The sequence below is a fragment of the Solanum stenotomum genome, chromosome 12, assembly GCF_019186545.1.
Source record: "Solanum stenotomum isolate F172 chromosome 12, ASM1918654v1, whole genome shotgun sequence".
NCBI lineage: Eukaryota > Viridiplantae > Streptophyta > Magnoliopsida > Solanales > Solanaceae > Solanum > Solanum stenotomum.
This window is the reverse complement of record NC_064293.1, coordinates 36,287,250-36,307,212: the sequence shown is the minus strand read 5'-3', so window position 1 is coordinate 36,307,212 and position 19,963 is coordinate 36,287,250. Positions and strand designations below refer to the sequence as shown.

The 19,963-nt window shown below is 32.3% G+C and overlaps 3 protein-coding genes across 3 annotated transcripts; 2 read left to right on the top strand and 1 right to left on the bottom strand.

The window, feature by feature from the left end:
• Positions 1-5,367: 5,367 nt before the first annotated feature.
• LOC125847400 (glycine-rich protein 23-like) lies at positions 5,368-5,745 on the bottom strand. The gene has a single exon (XM_049527024.1). It carries the CDS (start codon positions 5,743-5,745, stop codon positions 5,368-5,370), a length of 378 nt encoding a protein of 125 aa, XP_049382981.1.
• Positions 5,746-12,158: 6,413 nt separating this feature from the next.
• On the top strand, positions 12,159-13,665 carry LOC125847399 (pistil-specific extensin-like protein). Its single transcript, XM_049527023.1, has 2 exons — positions 12,159-13,095; positions 13,242-13,665. Exons 1-2 carry the CDS (start codon positions 12,159-12,161, stop codon positions 13,592-13,594), a joined length of 1,290 nt encoding a protein of 429 aa, XP_049382980.1. The 3' UTR covers positions 13,595-13,665.
• A 2,159-nt stretch (positions 13,666-15,824) lies between these two features.
• On the top strand, positions 15,825-18,234 carry LOC125846646 (pistil-specific extensin-like protein). Its single transcript, XM_049526204.1, has 3 exons — positions 15,825-16,249; positions 16,523-16,988; positions 17,877-18,234. Exons 1-3 carry the CDS (start codon positions 15,851-15,853, stop codon positions 18,185-18,187), a joined length of 1,176 nt encoding a protein of 391 aa, XP_049382161.1. The 5' UTR covers positions 15,825-15,850; the 3' UTR covers positions 18,188-18,234.
• Positions 18,235-19,963: the final 1,729 nt, after the last annotated feature.

Below are 19,963 nucleotides of genomic sequence, written 5' to 3'. Positions count from 1 at the left end.
TTCGTTGTAAATACTGTTGTTAAAATGATAGTACTACGATCTTTCGCAAATTAAGGCAATCAAATGGCTTCATGAAAAATGGTATTTATATAGTAATAATTCTATTCTTACCTAAGCTAATAGATCAAATATCTCATCAATCTCTTTTAACTCAGATTAATTAGGTAATAAGAGCCTCATAATCTCAATGTCCAAGTCAAACAATTAATTCATCTTCTTACTGAATTCAATGAAACTAAAAACTAACACTAATCGCCCAAATGCCCCAATTTTTGGACGACGACATTTAATTTTTGACTCTTAAGTTTTAAATTTTCCTTCAACACTTTAAATAATAAATAATTGGTTGAAAATATATACATAAATTTCTATTTTCATATAATAGTATCTCATAGATTACATAATATTAATAAAATGTATGACAAGTTAAGTCTCGTACAAACTAAAAAATAACTTTTTGGTGCAAAAGATGATTTGCGCCATGGCATCTTACCAAATTAAACTTCTACAAATTCTTCTTGTAAGTATTTTCTTAAATATAAATTCCATAAATTCATAAAAATATCTCAACAAATATTGACTTCACTAATAACATTCGTGTGTTTTATCACCGGTTGAAAATTTTTCATTTACCTGAGAACACTTACTTATTGATCAGTTGGTGTGAGGGATAAAATAAAAAGGAAATTACGCGGTTAAGCAAACTTATACTACTTAACTACTCATAATAGTTATAGTTTGCTATAATTACCACTCGTGACTAACATTATTCATAATTATGTGGGCTGACATCGAGTTTGTATATGTATAATTTGCCAGAATATACAAATACATAAGTATAATATACAATTATCTAACCGATATACATATACAATTCACCTCTCTCCCACTCTTTTCCCTCTCTCCTCCCTCTCCCAATCTCGCTCGCCTCTCTCCTCCCTCTCTCAATCTCGCTTGCCATATATATAACTGCATATGTATAATATACAATTATCTAACCGATATACATTTACAATTCACCTCTCTTTCACTCTCTGCCCTCTCTCACTCGCCTATCTCCTCCCTCTCCCAATCTCGCTTGCCATATATACAAATACATATGTATAATATACAATTATCTAACCGATATACATATACAATTCACCTCTTTCCCACTCTTTGCCCTCTGTCGCTCGCCTCTCTCCTCTCTTTTCCAGTCTTGCTCACCTCTCTCCTTCCTATAACATGTAGTTACAAATTGTAATTATCAAACTATAGCTATGGGATAAAAAATTTGTATCTTGTTTTGTTGTCATGTTTGAGATAACTTATCCCACCATTTATATCATAGTGATTGGACAAGTTATCTCATATACATGATGGGATAAGTTATCTTGGGATAGCTAACCCCAAAATAACTAATCTTGTGATAACTTGTTCCCAACCAAACAACCCCTTAAAATTCTTTAATAATATTTTTACCAAATAAATTGTACATTGAGAAACAAAGGGTGAAAAGAAATTGGTGAAATTAAATGAAACTTCTTACTCTATAAATAATTTCCATCACCAATTTATTTCCTCGATAATCCAAAAAGTATTTCTAAAATGGCTTTTGATTAAATTTTGTATAGTGTTATAAGCATATTTAACAGACTAGCTAGAATTTTAATTTGTAATCTAATTTTTAAGCTATACAATTATGAACATGAATTATGGTGGAATAGTTGGAATCTTTGTCTAATAGTATTGAAAAAATCATATTGGAAGTGCATTTTGTAATGGTGGGAAACTAAAAAAAGATGGCATGTTGTTAAAATTTTCATAAAAAAGTTGGTTGTCGATTTTTTATCAATCATTAAGTACATAGTTTTAGAATTTCACTATTTTATGAAAGTACGATTGATGTAATTATGATTGTAAGTCATAGGTAATTATCAAATTTACAGTTAATTCTACTTTTTAATTTTTTCTAATTCACTTCAATTTAAAATAATCATATTTCTAAAGTTGACTTTGAAGATTCTCTTCAAATATACTTTGAATGCCCTTTTAGATATTTGAAGCTTGAAATAATTCCAGTATCAAATAATTAAATTTAAAAAGAAATTATCTTAATTAAAATTTTAAATGCCTTTGTGATATTAATTATTTATAGCTATTTTTAAATTAAAAATTATATGAGATACTATATAAATAAAATTGATATTGTAAATAAAAATGATATTGTAATTGACATATTCAATCAAGTGAAATTAATTTTATTCTAAAATATTTTTACTACATCTAGAATAACTTAATAGCTTTTAGAACAACTAACTAAACTGAAAAAAGTTTTCAAAATTAAAATCTATAACAACTTACCTAAGATATAAACACTTGTAATATTATGTGACAGGACAATAATTATCTATCCTTGTTTTTGAAAATTTACTGAAATTTTTATATTGTCAATAAAAAGTTTTAAAAAATGTTATCAAAATATTCTAAATTTAGCTTTAACACATCTCAATTGAGCTCAGAGTATCATTAATATAGATGGTTGCATGAGGGAAATATAATAATAATTATCTCATTTCTTTGATATGACAACATGACACGAGGGAATTGGCCTGCTGATTATTGGCTGGCGGAGAATCCTTCGTCGGAGCATTGACCGGTTCAAGCGGTGCAGGAGCGTTATTGTTAGCTCTGTCATATAAAAAACAAGTAAATAATTATTAAAATATGGAGATTTACTGGAGTTGAATCAGTAATTGTTTGAAGACTTATTAGAGCTAAATATGCATGGCGACGCCATTGCCTCTGTGTGCTAGATGTTTGTTGATAACGATGATATTATTATGTAAAACTTCAAAGCTTGCAACTTTGTTGGTCGATGGAGTGTCGCAGAATTCCTAGCCGGCAGAGTGTCGAAATTTTCGATTCATTCTCGATTTACCAAAAACATCAATCATTGTCACAAGTTGATTTATATGTTGGATTGGAAAATAGATCGTCCATGGACAATCACCACAAGACTTAGACATTACTTCAAAAGCACCGCATAAATTTCTTGGCACGACCATTTTTCTTGGGATTGAGATTTATAGGGGATTTTAGGGTTTGGGATATGAGCAAAAAAAGGAGGGAAGAGATATTTATTAAGCGCGATTTTCTGAAATATTTTGCTCTTTTTTTATTTTGTTTTTCTAATGTGACATTTTTTATATTGAGTGCCTTAATGACTCTAGACCCTTATTAAAATTTCAAAATGTTAAATTGTGCATATAAATATTGGAAAAATTACCTAATTATACACCTTTTTTTTTAATCTTATTTTCTTAAAAAATGCATATCATTTGAATAAATTACATAACTTTCTCTTTTTCTCAATTTCTCTTATTTTTCCAGATACATCACTCTGAACATTCACCTCACGATTTTTTATCCTTTTTTCACTCCTCAAATCACTCAATTTCGTTATCTTTTTTCTACTAGATAAATACCCCTAGACTTATTCAACTAGAAGCCAACATATTTATAGACATTATTAAATTTTGTTGTTAAACATTTGATACATAGCAACATATATAATAAAATATAATATCTTAAAACAAAGATGAACAAATATTTGTCTTGTATAGCAATTCTCTCATCAAATGTATGAGGAATTTCCAAATAATAGGACAATTTTGTGGAAAAGAAAATTATGTTTTAGATAACAAAATAAAATTTTCATATTAATTTACAAAATGTCTAGTGCGATCCCATGCTATGCGTAGCGATAATAATACTTGTATATTGTATCTCTGACATTTTTTTTACTAACCTTAATCCTTTATTTTCCTTTTTTTATTCTAGCAATTACCTAGTTAGTATATATTTAATCTAAAAATTCAGTTCCTTTTTTTTTAACCAATTCCCTAGGATCCAGTTTTTTTTTTGACCAATCTCCCTAGTAGATCACTAAAAGAAAAATAACCTCTTAAAAATGAAAAAAATTATTTCTAAAAGTCCACATTTGATCCCAAATGAGCAATTACGACAAGAAAAAGAACCTCTAAAAAGGAAAATTTAATCTCTAAAAGTCCAAGTTTGAACCCAAATGAGCAATCGTGACAAGGAAAAATTTGTTGTAACTCGTCCTAATAGACTCTGTCGCTAGAAGTCAATTACTATGATCCCTAATTAAATATCTTTAGGAGTAGACTAAATTCTAGTTTCTAAAGATTTGTAGGACAACATTTGGGTCCCTAAATCAGTTATCGGGACCAAAAATATAGTCGTAACTGAAGTTTTATGAACAATACAGAAGAATAGTACAGAAGAAGAAGAAGAACGAGGAGAAAAATATTTTGTTATAGTTGTGATATCTGATCACACTTAGTTATTCTAACAGACTTACAACTAATTGTAACTGACTAACTAATTAATGAAAAGTTAGTTACAGAGTAATAGTGATTTAAGGAACACATATGAAAGACCAAGTTCACACATTTGATTCTGCCTCGTTCTTCTCATTCTCAATAATCCCCCTCAAGCTAGGAAATGAGAAGATGTTCAGAACTCCTAGCTTGGAGCTGAGATGTTGCAGTTGCACTTTTGTACGTCCTTTAGTGAGGAGATCAGCTGGTTGGTCTTGTGTAGGATTTAAGGCTGGGTACCGGACCGGAACGGGACGGTTTGACCGGGTTGTTGACCGGTACCGGGATGAACTGGATCGGAATTACCGGGATGGAGGCTCAGTTCCGTCCCGTCCCACTATATACCGGGATAGAACCGGAATGGACCGGAACGGAACGGGATGGGATAAACGGGACGGCACATATAGCTATTTCAAAAAATAATTATTTTTTTTGAGTTATTTTGAATTACGAAAATACGAATGTTTTTTTTTATTTTTCTAAGTTATATTAGTTTATAGTATTTAAGTTTTAAAATTTATAATAATTTTACTTAAGTTTATTTTAAAGATATTTTTTTTAATTTTTACGTATATAAGTTTGTAAGTTAAGTTTAATAAAGTTTTTTTTTTTAGTTTTTGAGCTTATGTAGTTATGTTATAAGTTTTAAAGATTTGAATCTTTGAAAGTTTATAAGTTATTAAGTTATACTAGTAACTTGTAAGTTAAATAACTTAAATTTGTAATTTTAAAAAAATTAAATAAACAAAAAAGAAATGCTAATAAAAGTAAATAATGACAAAAATATTATTTTTTATTTTAATTAAAAATGATTTACCGGGACCGGAACGGAACCGGAATGAACCGGGATGAACCGGTACCGGTATACCGGTACCAAATCATGGTACCGTTCCGTTCCGTGTACCGGTTCAATGTATCCCATCCCGTCCCGAATACTACCGGACCGGAATGGTACCGGTACAACCCGTTCCGATGCCCAGCCTTATGTAGGAATGTACTTGGTGGATACTAACCCTTGTGTGATTTTTTCTCTTATAAAATGACAATCAATCTCAATGTGTTTAGTCCTATCATGATATACTGGATTGGCTGGTTGGTCACCACCACCTTTTGCTAAGTCTCCTCCACCACCATCGTCTGTCAAGTCTCCACCACCTCCAGTTAAGTCTCCACCACCACCATTGCCCCTTAAGTCGCCACCACCTCCCGCTAAGTCTCCACCACCACCATTGCCCGTTAAGTCTCCACCACCTCCTGCTAAGTATCCACCACCACCATCTCCCGTTAAGTCTCCACCACCGCCAATTAAGTCTCCTCCACCACCATCGCCCGTTAAGTCTCCACCACCACCATTGCGCATTAAGTCTCCACCACCTCCAGTTATGTCTTCACCACCACCACCACCACCACCAGATGCTCAACAACCACCTCCTCCACCGCATTATGGGCAGCCACCTCCGCCACATGCTGAGGAACCAGCTGTTCCACCGCAAGCTGAGCAACCAGCTCTTCCGCCGGATGTTGAGGAACCAGCTCCTCCTCCACCAGATGCTGAGGCACCGGCACTACCGCCAGATCCATTTCATACGACACCATCTCCATCACCAGATATGCTGACCAATGAATTTAAATATTAGGAAAATAAATTGGATGTCGATTATTTTCAATCTTAAATTTGAAACTGAACTTGCCAAATTTATTTAGAATATATAGAGGAGTATTAACTATTGATTGTCCACGCTAATCCTGAGTCAAAGATTTATGTTTATACTTAAGGTACCCTACCTATTTCTTCCTTTTATAGTGATTAATATAATATTCTAGCTTAGTGTTTGTCAAAATGCACGAAAACGCACGTGAAAATTAATGCAATAAGTAATTTCATTCACTCACTTTATGTATATATAATATGTTAGTGAAAACTTACAAGATAACAAAAATACAAGATTACAATTGAAAATAAAAATGAAGAAATAAATCTATTCAGGCTGAGGCGCGGATATCTCGCCCTCTTTAAGGAGATGATCAAGCCCACTGCAGCAAATGTTTTCTCCGGTCTAGCAGTAGTCCTTCTTGACTTGTCCCTTCCAAGATACAACAGCCTTAACACAAAGTATAACTCAACAACTCTGGACAAGAGTTGAGTCCAAAGCTCCACAAAAAGAAACACCTCCCTTCAACTAATAAAAACTCTCTTTTTGACAAACCTTATGCACTCTATATTTCTTGTTGTATTGTGTGTATCAAACCAAATGAAGACCACCACTATTTATACTAGAAGAAGTTTTCCTAGCAATGAATAGGAAGATAATGGTGTGGTAAATAGTGAAGATAAATGGCCTAGGAATTACATAGGTTACAGAGTATAATGAAGGAATAAAGAATGAGATTTCAATATGGAGGAGTAATGGTCATAGTTGACCACTACTAGTTCTGCCAGAATAATACAACAGCAATAACAATACTGTAACCATCACATAATGGCCAATAATGCCTATGCAAATTGATTAACAGAAATGAGTAATTAGGCACTAATGCCTAACGTTCCAGCAATGATAATTGTCCACTAACTGCTGAAATATTCATCATTCTTTCTAACTCCAAAATAAAGCAAATTAATATATTAAAAATATTAATATTAAAATGCTAATAAACCAACATAATATCGTTACACCATGCTAATGTAATACAAGGATCGATCTTGAGTATATATACTGGATTGGTATGGACTCATAGCGACAGATGCATGCATACATCATACTCATAATTATATATTAGTAATATATAATATAATATACAGAATAATATACACTTTTTTTTACATAGGTAGCTGCTAAATTAGGTCTTAGGCCTAACTCACACCCCAAAAGCTAGCTCAAAGGGAGAAGGATTGCCCAAGCCTTATAAGGAGTCCACCTATCTCATTAACCACCAATGTGAGACTTTTGTCATTCTTTAACAGTAGCTAATACAACTATTTTTGGACGACCAGATAAATATGTAATGTTTTATTACCAGTTGTGCAGCTTTAAATTGGGCCCTTCTCTTCAATTGGGCCATTTGCATAATTGCATGAATCCAACAATTGTAGAGATTCGTAAGAAAAGAAGAAGAATCATAATTATTTACCATTTTTTTAGTAGATTTTTAATTCTAAATAAACCTTTTATAAGTTTTAAGGAAAAATGGTTGCAAGTTAAAAGAGAGAAATGATAACAAATATTTTTAATATTTTAAACAAAAATAATTTATATTGGGAAGGTAGAATAAGGTAGAATAGAGTGATGGGAACAAGTATTTTCAACATTTTAAATAAAAATAATTTGAAAGGAGAGACTAGTGTGAATAAAAATTTGCTTTCCTATTTTCATGTAAAATACACCTGTAGGCTTAGCAAGCTAGTAACAATCCGTAATATAATTATTAAAAATATCTATACTTTAAAATAATTATTAAAAATATCAATATGTCAATTTTTAGAAAATAAACAATATCCCAATATAATTAATTTTCTTTTCTTTTATTTCTCAAATCAGACTCACATTCGACCATTTTTTTACTCCACTATCGGGTAAAAAGTAAAAAAAGAAGGGTAAATTAGCAAACTAGTCACAATCGTGACATAATTATTAAAAATATCTTCACTTTAAAATAATTATTAAAAATGTCAATATGTCAATATTTTAGAAAATAAACAGAATCTTAATATAATTAATTTCCTTTCCTTTTATTTCTCAAATCAAACTCACATTCGACCATTTTTTTACTCCACTGTCGGGTAAAAAGTAAAAAAAGAAGGGTAAATTAGCAAACTAGTCACAATCGTGACATAATTATTAAAAATATCTTCACTTTAAAATAATTATTAAAAATGTCAATATGTCAATATTTTACAAAATAAACAGAATCTTAATATAATTAATTTCCTTTCCTTTTATTTTATCCAACTATTTTTTTATTCCACTATCGGGTAAAAAATAAAAAAAAGAATACTCCATTACCCATTTACCCCTCTTTCTAGGTTTTACCCAAATCAATCTTTTTTCTCTCTTCCCTTTTTCGTCATTATTAATTATCTCCTTTTCTTGTTAAAGAAAATCATCTCTTCTAATTTCCTACATTTTGTTCAAGAAATCTCACAATTAATTCAAAAGATTTTTCACCCATTGATAAAGGTAAATTCGAAGTCAACAAGTATTTTGTGAGATTTCTTATGAATATTGAAAGTGTGGCTAAAGGGTTCTATTAAATGTCAAAATATTGACATTTTGAATTTTTTTTCAATAATATAGAAAATTTAAAAATAGCAAAGTAATTTATATTAGACATAATAAGAGCATCACAACTAGAATTCAGAAAACGTTGGCAATAGTAGAACTACGTTATCAGGAAACCACAACGGAAAAATACTTTAGAAGACTCGAATAAATAAATTTTCCCCAAATTTTCGAAGGCCGGCCATTGGAAGCCAGAACGTTATTCATCGGAATTCAAGGCCGCCGGGATTCTCAATTGGTACTCCATATAATATTTCTTCATTCCCAAGAAATATTATTTAATAAATTTCTTTCCATTTAAATTAAGACACTTAAATTGATGCCTATGGAAGAGGTACTTTTTTTTGTTTTTTCATGCTCCTATAAATACATTCCCATTTACCTTCTTTTAGGCACAATTTTTGAGTTGAGTTAACAAGTATGGCTGTAATTCCACTACTGAAGGCCCTAGTGCTTTTACAACTTTTAATGTTGGTCGTTATTAGCTCTTTCTCAGAGCTAAGTCTTATAGAAGGTATGAGATTGAGAAGTTTGCCTGATGCAAGTGATTTTTATAAATGGGAGTTTCCTTTCTTTTGGAAATCACCACCACCGCCATCACCATCTTCTCCACCAGCGTTACCAGTACCTCATACACCACTTGTGGGACAAACACCGCCAGATATGCTGTGAGAAAGGGAGAAAGTAATAAGAAAAAAAAAAGTTCACTATTCAGAACTAATATTAGATGTGGTTATGTGGATTTTGAATTGTATGCCCTAAATTAAGTCTTACGAAAATTAAACGTTCTAAGTGTTTATTTAACGAGAGACTGAATGGTTGTACTAGAATTTGAATCTCTAAATATAGCTTTGAGTCAGTTAAGGCTTTATATGTGTTACTCTATCTCCTTGTTTCAATTCAATTGACCTATTTTCTTATCTTTCACGAAACATGTGTCATTTTAGTACATTTGACATAGTTTTAATTTTAGAACACAAAATTCAAAAAAGCAATTGTTTTTTTCTTAAACTCGATTCTAAGTCAAAATAGATTTACACAAATTGAAACGGATGATGTTTTATTTTATTTTTATTAAATCACCAAACATAATAGTTTTGAGCTAATACTGAAGTTAGTGTGTTTTATTTTATTTTTTATAAAGCAAATTACATAATTTACGGGGCCATGCGGCTCCTTTTTTCTGCTTATTATAAATTGTGCACATAAATCTTCCATGGTCAAAAATATATTACGTAGTACAAGATAGGGAACTTCTCTTTTTCGCTGTTATACTTTATTATTTGAGGGTGCTAAGCTTTGTCTAATTTATTCATCGTTATATTTTTGGAGGGCATAAAATTCAGAAATTGGTAGGATTTGAACTTTGAAATCTCTCTCTATATATATTACACTGTAATTTTTTTTCAAATAGGATTGGGTGATGAACACCCTCACGCCCTTTGGATCCTCCATGCATAACAATATTAAAATGTAGGTTATCTTTGTTAATTTCAACAACATATAACTATAGTAATTTTAATTTCTTGTCTTTGTATTATTTTCTTTTATGTAGAATGAAATCTTTTTTTTTTAATAAATAACTTCATTATATTATTTTATAATCTACTCTACTTTGCAAAGCTGAATCCCAAAAAATTCTATATAATAGCTAGAGAAATACTGTAGAAAATTTTGCTAGATTATGAGCTAGTAATATATTCATATTTGAAGAATATATATAGAATATTGATATCTTCAAAAGAACATATCAATTTTCAATCTATTTTGCTTGATAAATCGTTAACTTCTTTTGTAACATTTGCACCACATTCTTTGTATCGGATAAGATATGAATTCTTGCCCAACTATTTTATAAAGCTCGTTCCAAAGCCCTACGAATTGCTAGCACTTTGATAGTCGTTTTTGGCTTTCCCTACAAACTGAATAAGGATGCCAAGGATATGAAGTAAATATCCATAACTATCCATAGCCGTCATTTCAATGCTTTTTTTTCCTTCCCCCTTTGTAAACTTGCATCTATAGAAAAAGAAACATATCAACTTTAAATTCTTGTGAAAGAAATAGTAACGAGCTAGAGCACTTACAAGTGGCGTCAATTAAAATTAGAGTGAAATTAATTAGTATGTCTGTTTTAAGAAAAAGCAAAAGCAGAAAAGAAAAACAATCCCATGTCTAATGTTCCATCATTTTAATTTTATGCCAACTGATAAACTCTCACGACATGGCTTCTGTATATGCTCATGGCCACGTCCAATGCTTGATCAAATCTCTTTTACGGGGATATATGGTTTATTTACTGTTAATTAAAGTAAGATCAAAGTGTAATACTAAAGAAATAATCAGTAATAATATACATTTTTAACATAAAAATCAAAACAAAGATAATTAAACAGTTCTTCTGAACCAAATTAATTAGTGTAAAGACTCCAAATTTTAATTACTAGTACTTTTTTTCTTGCGCTTGATAACTACTTTCTTGAAGATTTTGAAGGAAATGCGTAATTTAGAAGAACTAAATAGTACAAAGTATTACTGACAAGGGTAAAATACTATCTATGCCCTTTAGCTTCAGGTGTACATGAATAGACACTTAAACTTATATAAATTTAAATAAATAAACACACGCGTCCTACGTGTTATCCTACATAGCAAGTTGTGTCTTATAAGGTGTACTACATGAATTATGTCACATAGGACTCATGTATCTACTTGTTTAATTTTACACAAGTTCAAACATCTATTTGTCACACCCGAAGTGGAGGGTATAAATGTAAAATGAAAATAAGTCAAATGATATATTTAAGTATTATGCGGCCAAATATTTTACGTTCGAGAGAGAGTGAAACTGTGAAACCATATTTCAGATTTGTGATTAAAAATCCAACGTCATAAAAATATTGTACTCCCTTCATTTCATATTAAGTTAGTTTTTGAGGTGTTTCACATCCTTTAAGAAAAGTAGATTAAAACATAAATTGAACCTAGTTTTTCTTTTTTATCCTTATTAATTATTGTCAAATTTATGATTAAAATAACTAAATATTAATTAATCACTAATTCCAATACTAACTAATGAAGGGTAAAATTGGAAGAACACTCTAAAAGTAGTCTTGAAAACTGACAATTAAGTTAATTTGAAAAATGGAAAATGCCTCAAAAATTAAGTTAATATGAAATGGAGGGAGTACTGACAAAATCATAAAATTTCCAAAATTCACGATAAATTGACAATTTTAGTCATATCATCACAAAGTATAGTTATACATAAGATAATATTCTATATCAAACATCATCTATGTGTAATTAATTGTATTAATATTCAGCCAGAGGACTTGTTTAATTTTGTAGTATATGGTTTTAAATATTTCTTTTTTATTTTCTTAATAATGTTTCATTAAGATAAACTTGAGAACCTTCTCTCTCTCCTAGCTTTGTATAAATTCATTCACAATTTGACTTCCTTGAAATGAGGTGATTAATTAAGTTAACAAGTATGGTAGTTATTTCAGGGAAGTCCCTGCTAATACATTGCCTTTTAGTTCAACTAGTCTCTTCATTCACAAAGCTCACCCATGTAAAAGGCTTTGACTTTGGTGATATATTTGATTTTCCCCCAATTCGTGATTCATTCCCTTACGATTATGATTATGAACAATCTCCAGTTCCCCGGGTGATCGAACCAAGATTACAGCTTTGGCCACCACCTCCGCCATCACCACCTCCGCCATCATCACCTCCACCGCCTAAACAGTCACCACCACCACCGTCAACAGACTCATTTTTCATTCCTCCTTTTGTCATCCCTCCTATTGATATTCCTCCTCTAATTCCTCCTCTATTACCCGTCATCTCATCTATTATTAACCCAACGCCATCGTCACAATTATCACCACCACTTCTTAAGTCACCCCCTTCACCTTCCCAATGTAAGCCATCACAACCTGATAAATCTATAAAACTAACACCACCTCCACCAGCAAAGCAACCACCAGTTAAGGCACCACCACCAGCAAAGCAACCACCACCGCCACCTCCTCAGGCACCATCTCCATCACCAGCAAGACAACCAACTCCACCACCAGTTAAGGCACCATCTCCATCACCTGCAAGACAGCCAACTCCACCACCAGTTAAGGCACCACCGCCACCACCTTCTAAGAAATCGCCTCCACCGGCTCCTCCTCCATCAATAGCTAATCCACCGGTTATGGCACCATCTCCATCACCAGCTCCTCATCCACCTGTAATAATAGCCCCATTTCCATCGTCACCAATAGCGAAACCACCCGTTTTTCCACGTCGACCAGTTAAGCCTATTCTACCTCCATCTCTTCCCGCCGTCAAAACTCTAACGGTGAATGGGGTTGTTTACTGTAAACCCTGCAATAGCTATGGAGTTCCCAATCTCCTCAACGCTACCCCACTCCAAGGTAATTACTTAATTAACACACTTTTTTCTCCATAATTGCCACATATATACCGTATTAATATTTGAAAACTTATATTCATCGTTTAATATCTTTTGAAATTTACTAAATTTTCATCCTTATGCTAATTAATACTACTATTCTTGCAGGAGCTTCTGCGAGACTAGTTTGCTACAACGGGAAGAATGCAATTGTCCAATCAGCCATAACAGACAAGAATGGTGAGTTTCGGCTCACGCCCAAATCATTAATCGGAGCAGATATCGGCAAGTGCAAGGTATATTTAGTGAAATCACCAAATCCCACCTGTAATGTCCCAACAAACTTCAATGGCGGAAAAACAGGTGCTCTATTGCAACATGTCGTACCCCCTAAGCCACCGATTGTTACCCCTGCAGTGATTGTCCCCGTACAACCACCCATGTCTGATTTATATGGAGTTGGACCTTTTATTTTTGAAGCATCAAGCAAAGTACCATGCGCTATGCATAGAAAATTATAAGAGCATTGTTCAGTCATGGAAAACAGAGGCCGGTAGCATTATTGAACAAGTCAAAATACACTAATTCCTCTATCAGTCCCATTTTATGCGATGCGGTTACTATTCAGAGAGATATAAAAAAAAAAAAAAAAGTTTAAGGGCATTAAGCTGTGAAAAATAATTTTTTTTCTTTTGTTTTCTATACACAGTTAAGAAAAAAAAACTTTATATACAGATATAAAAAAATCAAATGTCATATATACAAGTCAAAATTATATATGAAAAGTTGAAGTGTTGATGTTGTCAAAGAAGAAATTGTTTTAACATGAAATCTATATGATCAAATATCTCCGACACATTTACGATATAGTCCATATTTTGGGAGATGATAAAGTATTATTCAGTCAATTTGGACAATTGATAATCTCAATTAGAGGTGGTAAAATTAACTCATAAAAACATAATTCTATCAATTATTTATACTCGTGATAGAACAAATAAAACAATCAAAATTCAATAAAAATTGGGCGAGTTAGCATAGTAACTTTACGAAGGATCAATAACTCGCTTATTTATTAACTTGCAACACATTTTGAATCCTTCAAATTTAAATCCGTCCATTTGCCACCTTTTTTCTCAATCGACAATCAATACCAAAAATTCTTGACATGGGATTAATTCAAAACTTTATAGTAGATTTTAAATTTTGAAACATATAAACTAAAATACAAAAAATTTCTTACCTTGCATTATAAGGAGAGCTGGAAAAAAAAGACAGACAGATGCACTAAGCTTTTACTATGTGCGAGATTCGAAAATAGAGTCAGATTACGTACAAAGATTTATTTACAGTTTTACCCTGCATTTGCATTTCTGCAAGAATGAATGTATACAATGGAGTAAAATTTCCAATGACATAATTGATCCGCAACGAATTGCATGTGAGCATCTATTTTCATACTAGATAACTTTGTATTACAACATTATTTGCTACGAGAAAAGAAAAAAAAAAAACTAAAGAAATTTTATCAGATTCAAAATTTGAAGTTTATGATTTAGGGATATCATTAATCTAATTGAATTGGAAATTTTATATTTATAGGTAGTCAATAATATTTTTATCACATATATAAAATTTAAATAACTTACCATATATTTCTAAATGTGTATATACTGATGAGATTCTTTTGTATTCATTGACGTATGCCTACAAAAATTAATTGTAATTCATGTTTTATAAGAAGAGAAGAATATTAATATGTCCCTCACAATATTCTTAGTCCTTCTACTCACAGTGTTCTTTTAAATTTGATTTCAAGCATCCAGAGTCATACAAATTACACATTGTATCAGAGAAAATCAAAATCAAAACCAAAACCAAAACGAAAAGATTATTCTCTCGTATTAATGACCTATTGAACATTAATTACTGTGTAATTTAAAGGACCAGCAAAATGAGAAAAGAAAAACAATGTCATGTCAAATGTTTGGTCATTTGTAAGCCAACTAAAATACTCTCATCACATGGCTTATTCCGCCAGTGAGAGATAACGTCCATACCCCCATGTTTGATCAATTTTTTGCTATGGTGATTCAGTTCTTTCTGTAAAAGTGCAGGTCCTAGAATGTTAGAGAGTATAAAGGATATAACAAAATTAATTAATTAATTAATTACCAGAATTCAAATAATTAATAGATGCAAATATAAAGCTAAAGAAAACAATTACGCACATGTTAAGGTAAGTGCAAAATGCAAGTAACTTGATAATTAATTATTTACTTGTTGAATCTTGTGTTGTCATCAAACTGAATCCGGTTGAATAAAACGTTAACTTTTTATAAACAGAAAAATATTGCATGAGAAGTGTTAACAACGTATAAATCTCCTGCTAAGAAATATTTGTCCTTCTCACTCCTTCCCCATTAAAACAAACTTTAGAGGAGACTAATTAAAACATTAGGTTTACACTACTAATTTTAAGAAAGCAATATCACCATATATGTATAATTTAACCTTGTAGCATGTGGACATTGATGATGTAAGATACATTATTACCAATAAAGCTTAACCAAGAGGTCTCAAGTTTGAGTCATTTTGATACGAAGTAATCTTTGTTAAGGAGCTTAGCACACGTATATGAATATGTGTATCACCTTTTCATTTATTTTCTTTATTATTGTGACAAAATTCGTACATATATGGCTTATGAAGCTCCTATAAATTCATTCTCACCTTACTTCATTTTACATGAGTTGATTTGAGGTAACAAATTAAGTATGGCTTTTACGTCAGTAAAGGCCATAGTGCTCATACAAGTATTAGCATTAGTAGTAGCCTCTTTCTCAGAGCTCAGCTTTGGTGAAGTCACTGAAAATTCGTCATTAGACAATCATGAGGACAATGAAATCATCTCAACCAAAGGGTTCGGGTTTGGGTTTGGACGCCTTCCTAAGAGAAGTCCCTCTACCCCTACACCTGTTAAACGGCCATCACCTTCACCATCACCACCAGCTAAGTCATCACCACCACCATCACCACCAGCTAAGTCACCACCACCACCTTCAACTTCACCACCACCACCAACTCAATCACCACCGCCACCAACACCCTCACCGCCACCACCCTCACCATCACCACCATCACCGCCTCCACCAGTTAAGTCACCACCACCACCAGTTCAATCACCTCCACCGCCATCACCACCACTAGCTCAATCACCTCCACCGCCACCAACAATACCACCACCACCTACACCAACACCAGCTCAATCACAAAAACAAACACCTCCACCGCCCCCAACAATACCACCACCAGCTCAATCACAAAAACAAACACCTCCACCGTCACCAATTGCTCCGCCACCAGCAATCCAACATGCACCACCACCTTCTCAGCCACCAAAACTACCACCACCAGCTACTCAGCCACCAATAAGCAGACCGCCGCAGCCATCACCACCTACTCAGCCACCAATAAACAGACCGCCGCAGCCATCACCACCTACTCAACTTCCAATAAGGAGACCACCACCGTCACCACCAGTTACTCAGCTACCAATAAGGAGAACACCACCGCCATCACCACCAACTAATAAACCACCTATCAGGTCATCACCACCACCACCAACTGATTATGATGAGCCGCCAAACATCGAGCCACCCGTTGATCAGGAGCCACCGCCTGTTTCTCATGACCCTCCATTTGTTGAGCCACCACCAACTAATCAACCACCTATTAAACCATTTCCACCAACTCTAAGTCCCCCATTTATTCCACGAATCACACCACCGGTTAAGCTTCCACCGCCGACAATTCATCCCGCCGGAAAGCCTCTAATCGTCGTCGGCCGTGTTAATTGCAAATCTTGCAGTAGCAGAGGGCTTCCTTCTCTCTTTAAAGCCTCCCCACTCCACGGTTATTTCACTACCCTTATTTCTCTTCATTACTATATTCTCATTCTATTTGCATTTACTCAAACACAAACACAAATGCGACGTGTAAAAAGTTACTAAAACAGTGCCACATACAATACAATAGAACCGAGTTGACGGGTTGTTGATCCGCCAATTCATTACCTCAACTCATTTTAACATAACCCATTTCAATTCATTCAAAATTGTATTGATATGTAATTTGATTTGGCTAATGAGAAATCTTATCAGAATATTTTAAAAGACTTTTTTTCAATTTGATATGTTATATATAGTCATAATAAAGAAAAAAAATAATTTTCTTAGATACTAAAATAGTTTAAAAGAACAAATAAAACAATTAAAATTGAATTGACATATTATATAATCCATTATCTAATCCGTTTTGATCCAAACAAATTTAGATTAGATTAGATCTTGACCTGATTATTGTCTTAACCTAACCCATCCAAATTTGACTGAATCTGCCCAATTGCCCTTACCTAAACTTGTCAAACTTAAAGAATTTTGGATTGAGAATTGGACCAGGATTCTTAATTTATGTGATTCGAATTACAATCATTTTTAAACTGACTAGCTCCTCCCCTGGTTGGACTGCCCCGAAAATTGTATGTATATGTACCGAGAAAGAGCAGTTTTGAATTGGCTTAAAAAAATAGTTTTTAAGTCAAAAAATAAAAAATCATAAAAACTTATTTTAAGTTATTTTTAACCTTGTCAAATACTTCAATACTTATTTGTCGAACACTTCACAAATCAAAAACTGACTTAAAAATATCTTAGTATCTTCATTGCCTTTTGCAATTATTATGATTCATGAGCTTATTACATTTAAAATTAACAATGGTTGTGTGGTTTATATACACTACAGGAGCTTCAGTGAAGCTAGTGTGTCACAATAATGGAAGGAAGGCAAATGTTCAAACAGCATTGACAGACAAGAATGGTGATTTCTCTATCACACCCATATCTTTAGCCAAAGCAGATGTACACAAATGCAGAGTATACTTACTGAAATCACCCAAACCAATTTGCAATGTGGCAACAAATTACAATAATGGAAAATCTGGTGCTGTATTGAAACCTATCCTGCCACCTGGTAATCATGCCCCAATGTTTGATTTCTTTGGTGTTGGGCCTTTTATATTTGAAGCCCCCAACAAATTCCAATGCAAAAAGTAAAAATGGAGCTCTTCAATATTAATGGAGTACTTAGCTAGGAAAATAAAAGTATGAAAGGATTTGAGTTTCTGATGGAAAAATACTTTTAATCTTTTCCTTTCTGTAGTTTAACATGAACGATACATCTTAGTACTTACGTTATAAATGAAGGTCATTAAAAAATTGTAACAATTTGATATTGCCTTCTAACGGATGAATGATAACGGAGTTATGAAAATTAAAAGTTTATAGTATTGCCTTCTCTTGACTTTCATTCTATGAATTTTGTTTCCCTCTGTCTTGCAACTTTAGACTGGAAACCTGAAAAAATCATATTGTGCTTTGATCGGAAAAATTGTACTAATTTTTCTGATTTAACTTGATAAAATGGAGTAAATTAATGACTATGTTATATTAAATATGTAGAATATATCATAGTGTCTTTAGAATCTTATAGTCCTAAATATGACATGTCATTCTTAGCTATATGAAAATTGTTACGACTAAAATGAGAATACTATAATAAACGAGTTGCTAAATATAAAAAAGTCTCAATCCTTTCTTAAATGAATAGGCAAAAGAAGTATCATATAATTTTATTTTAAAAAGAAGTAAAAATGTGCTGAAGAGGGTATTATTACTTATTTATAATTAAATAATAATAAGTAGTTTCTTTCTAATCTTTAACAATTAAGAAGAAAAAATTTGCATGCAAGTGTAGTGTAGTGTGTACTACCATATACCATTGAAAACAGAAGAAGATATTACTCAGTACTGACCATTAGAGTTGTCAATATGGCCTGGCCCATTTCATCTGAGTTAATCAATATAGGCTTTGAAATTTAACTGGTCAGGCTGGGCTAATCCATTTTTGTGTGGGCTAGAAAATGATCGGCCCATCCCACAAGTACATGGGCTATGGATTTTTTCGGGCCAACTCTCTTTTCTTAAAAATATATTTTTATAATTGTTTAAATTAAATTATAATTTTAAAATATTATCATAAATATCGACAAGACAATATTACATGGTGTTAGTGTTACTACTTGTTAATACACAAATAAAATTATCTTTATAATATTTATTAAGTTTGATTTCAAGTAAAAACATAAATAGCTAAATAGAAATATTAACATAATTGTTTTCCAATAATCATAATAAAACACAAAAACTATGACAATATTCCATAGGCTATGGCCCATGTAGTGATTCACTATAAATTTTAGGGATTTTTTTTTTATGTAGTACATATTTTATAAACATAATTTGTATCTAAATTGTAATATTTCAAATTTAAACAGATTTTGAGTTTATACTCTTGTTATTTTTAATACTCTATTTTATTTTATTTTTTAATTAATTTTTATTTGTCCCATGGACCGGCTCTATCCATATTTATCAAATCCCACAAATCGGCAGACTTATTTAGGCCAGGCTAAAAAATTATTTTCTTAAATGGGCTCCAATAATCGTAGCACAGCCCTATCAAATCACGAGTTAGGCCAGAACAGCCCAACAGGCCTAGCCAATATTGACGGCTCATGGGCCAGTATTGCTACTTCTGTTAACCGGATATCAAGGCCTGTGCTGACCCGGAAAATGGATCAGAAGGCCCATATAAGCCTGTTAAACAAAGCCCATATACTTCTTACTACTTGGATTTGTTATGTCACCCAAGTGTAACATAATACTATAATAATGAGGTGAAAATCTAAACTTTCACATATAGCAAACATAACAATTATATTTATATGTTATAGCTATAGTTTGCATAATTGCGCTCCATAGCAAATTTTA

Coding starts and splice junctions, on each gene's coding strand:
- LOC125847400 (XM_049527024.1), bottom strand. CDS start 5,745: ATGCGCAATGGTGGTGGTGGAGACTTAACGGGCGATGGTGGTGGAGGA.
- LOC125847399 (XM_049527023.1), top strand. CDS start 12,159: ATGGTAGTTATTTCAGGGAAGTCCCTGCTAATACATTGCCTTTTAGTT. Junction 13,096..13,241: donor CAACGCTACCCCACTCCAAG/GTAATTACTTAA, acceptor CTATTCTTGCAG/GAGCTTCTGCGAGACTAGTT.
- LOC125846646 (XM_049526204.1), top strand. CDS start 15,851: ATGGCTTTTACGTCAGTAAAGGCCATAGTGCTCATACAAGTATTAGCA. Junction 16,250..16,522: donor TTAAGTCACCACCACCACCA/GTTCAATCACCT, acceptor AGACCGCCGCAG/CCATCACCACCTACTCAGCC. Junction 16,989..17,876: donor TAAAGCCTCCCCACTCCACG/GTTATTTCACTA, acceptor TATACACTACAG/GAGCTTCAGTGAAGCTAGTG.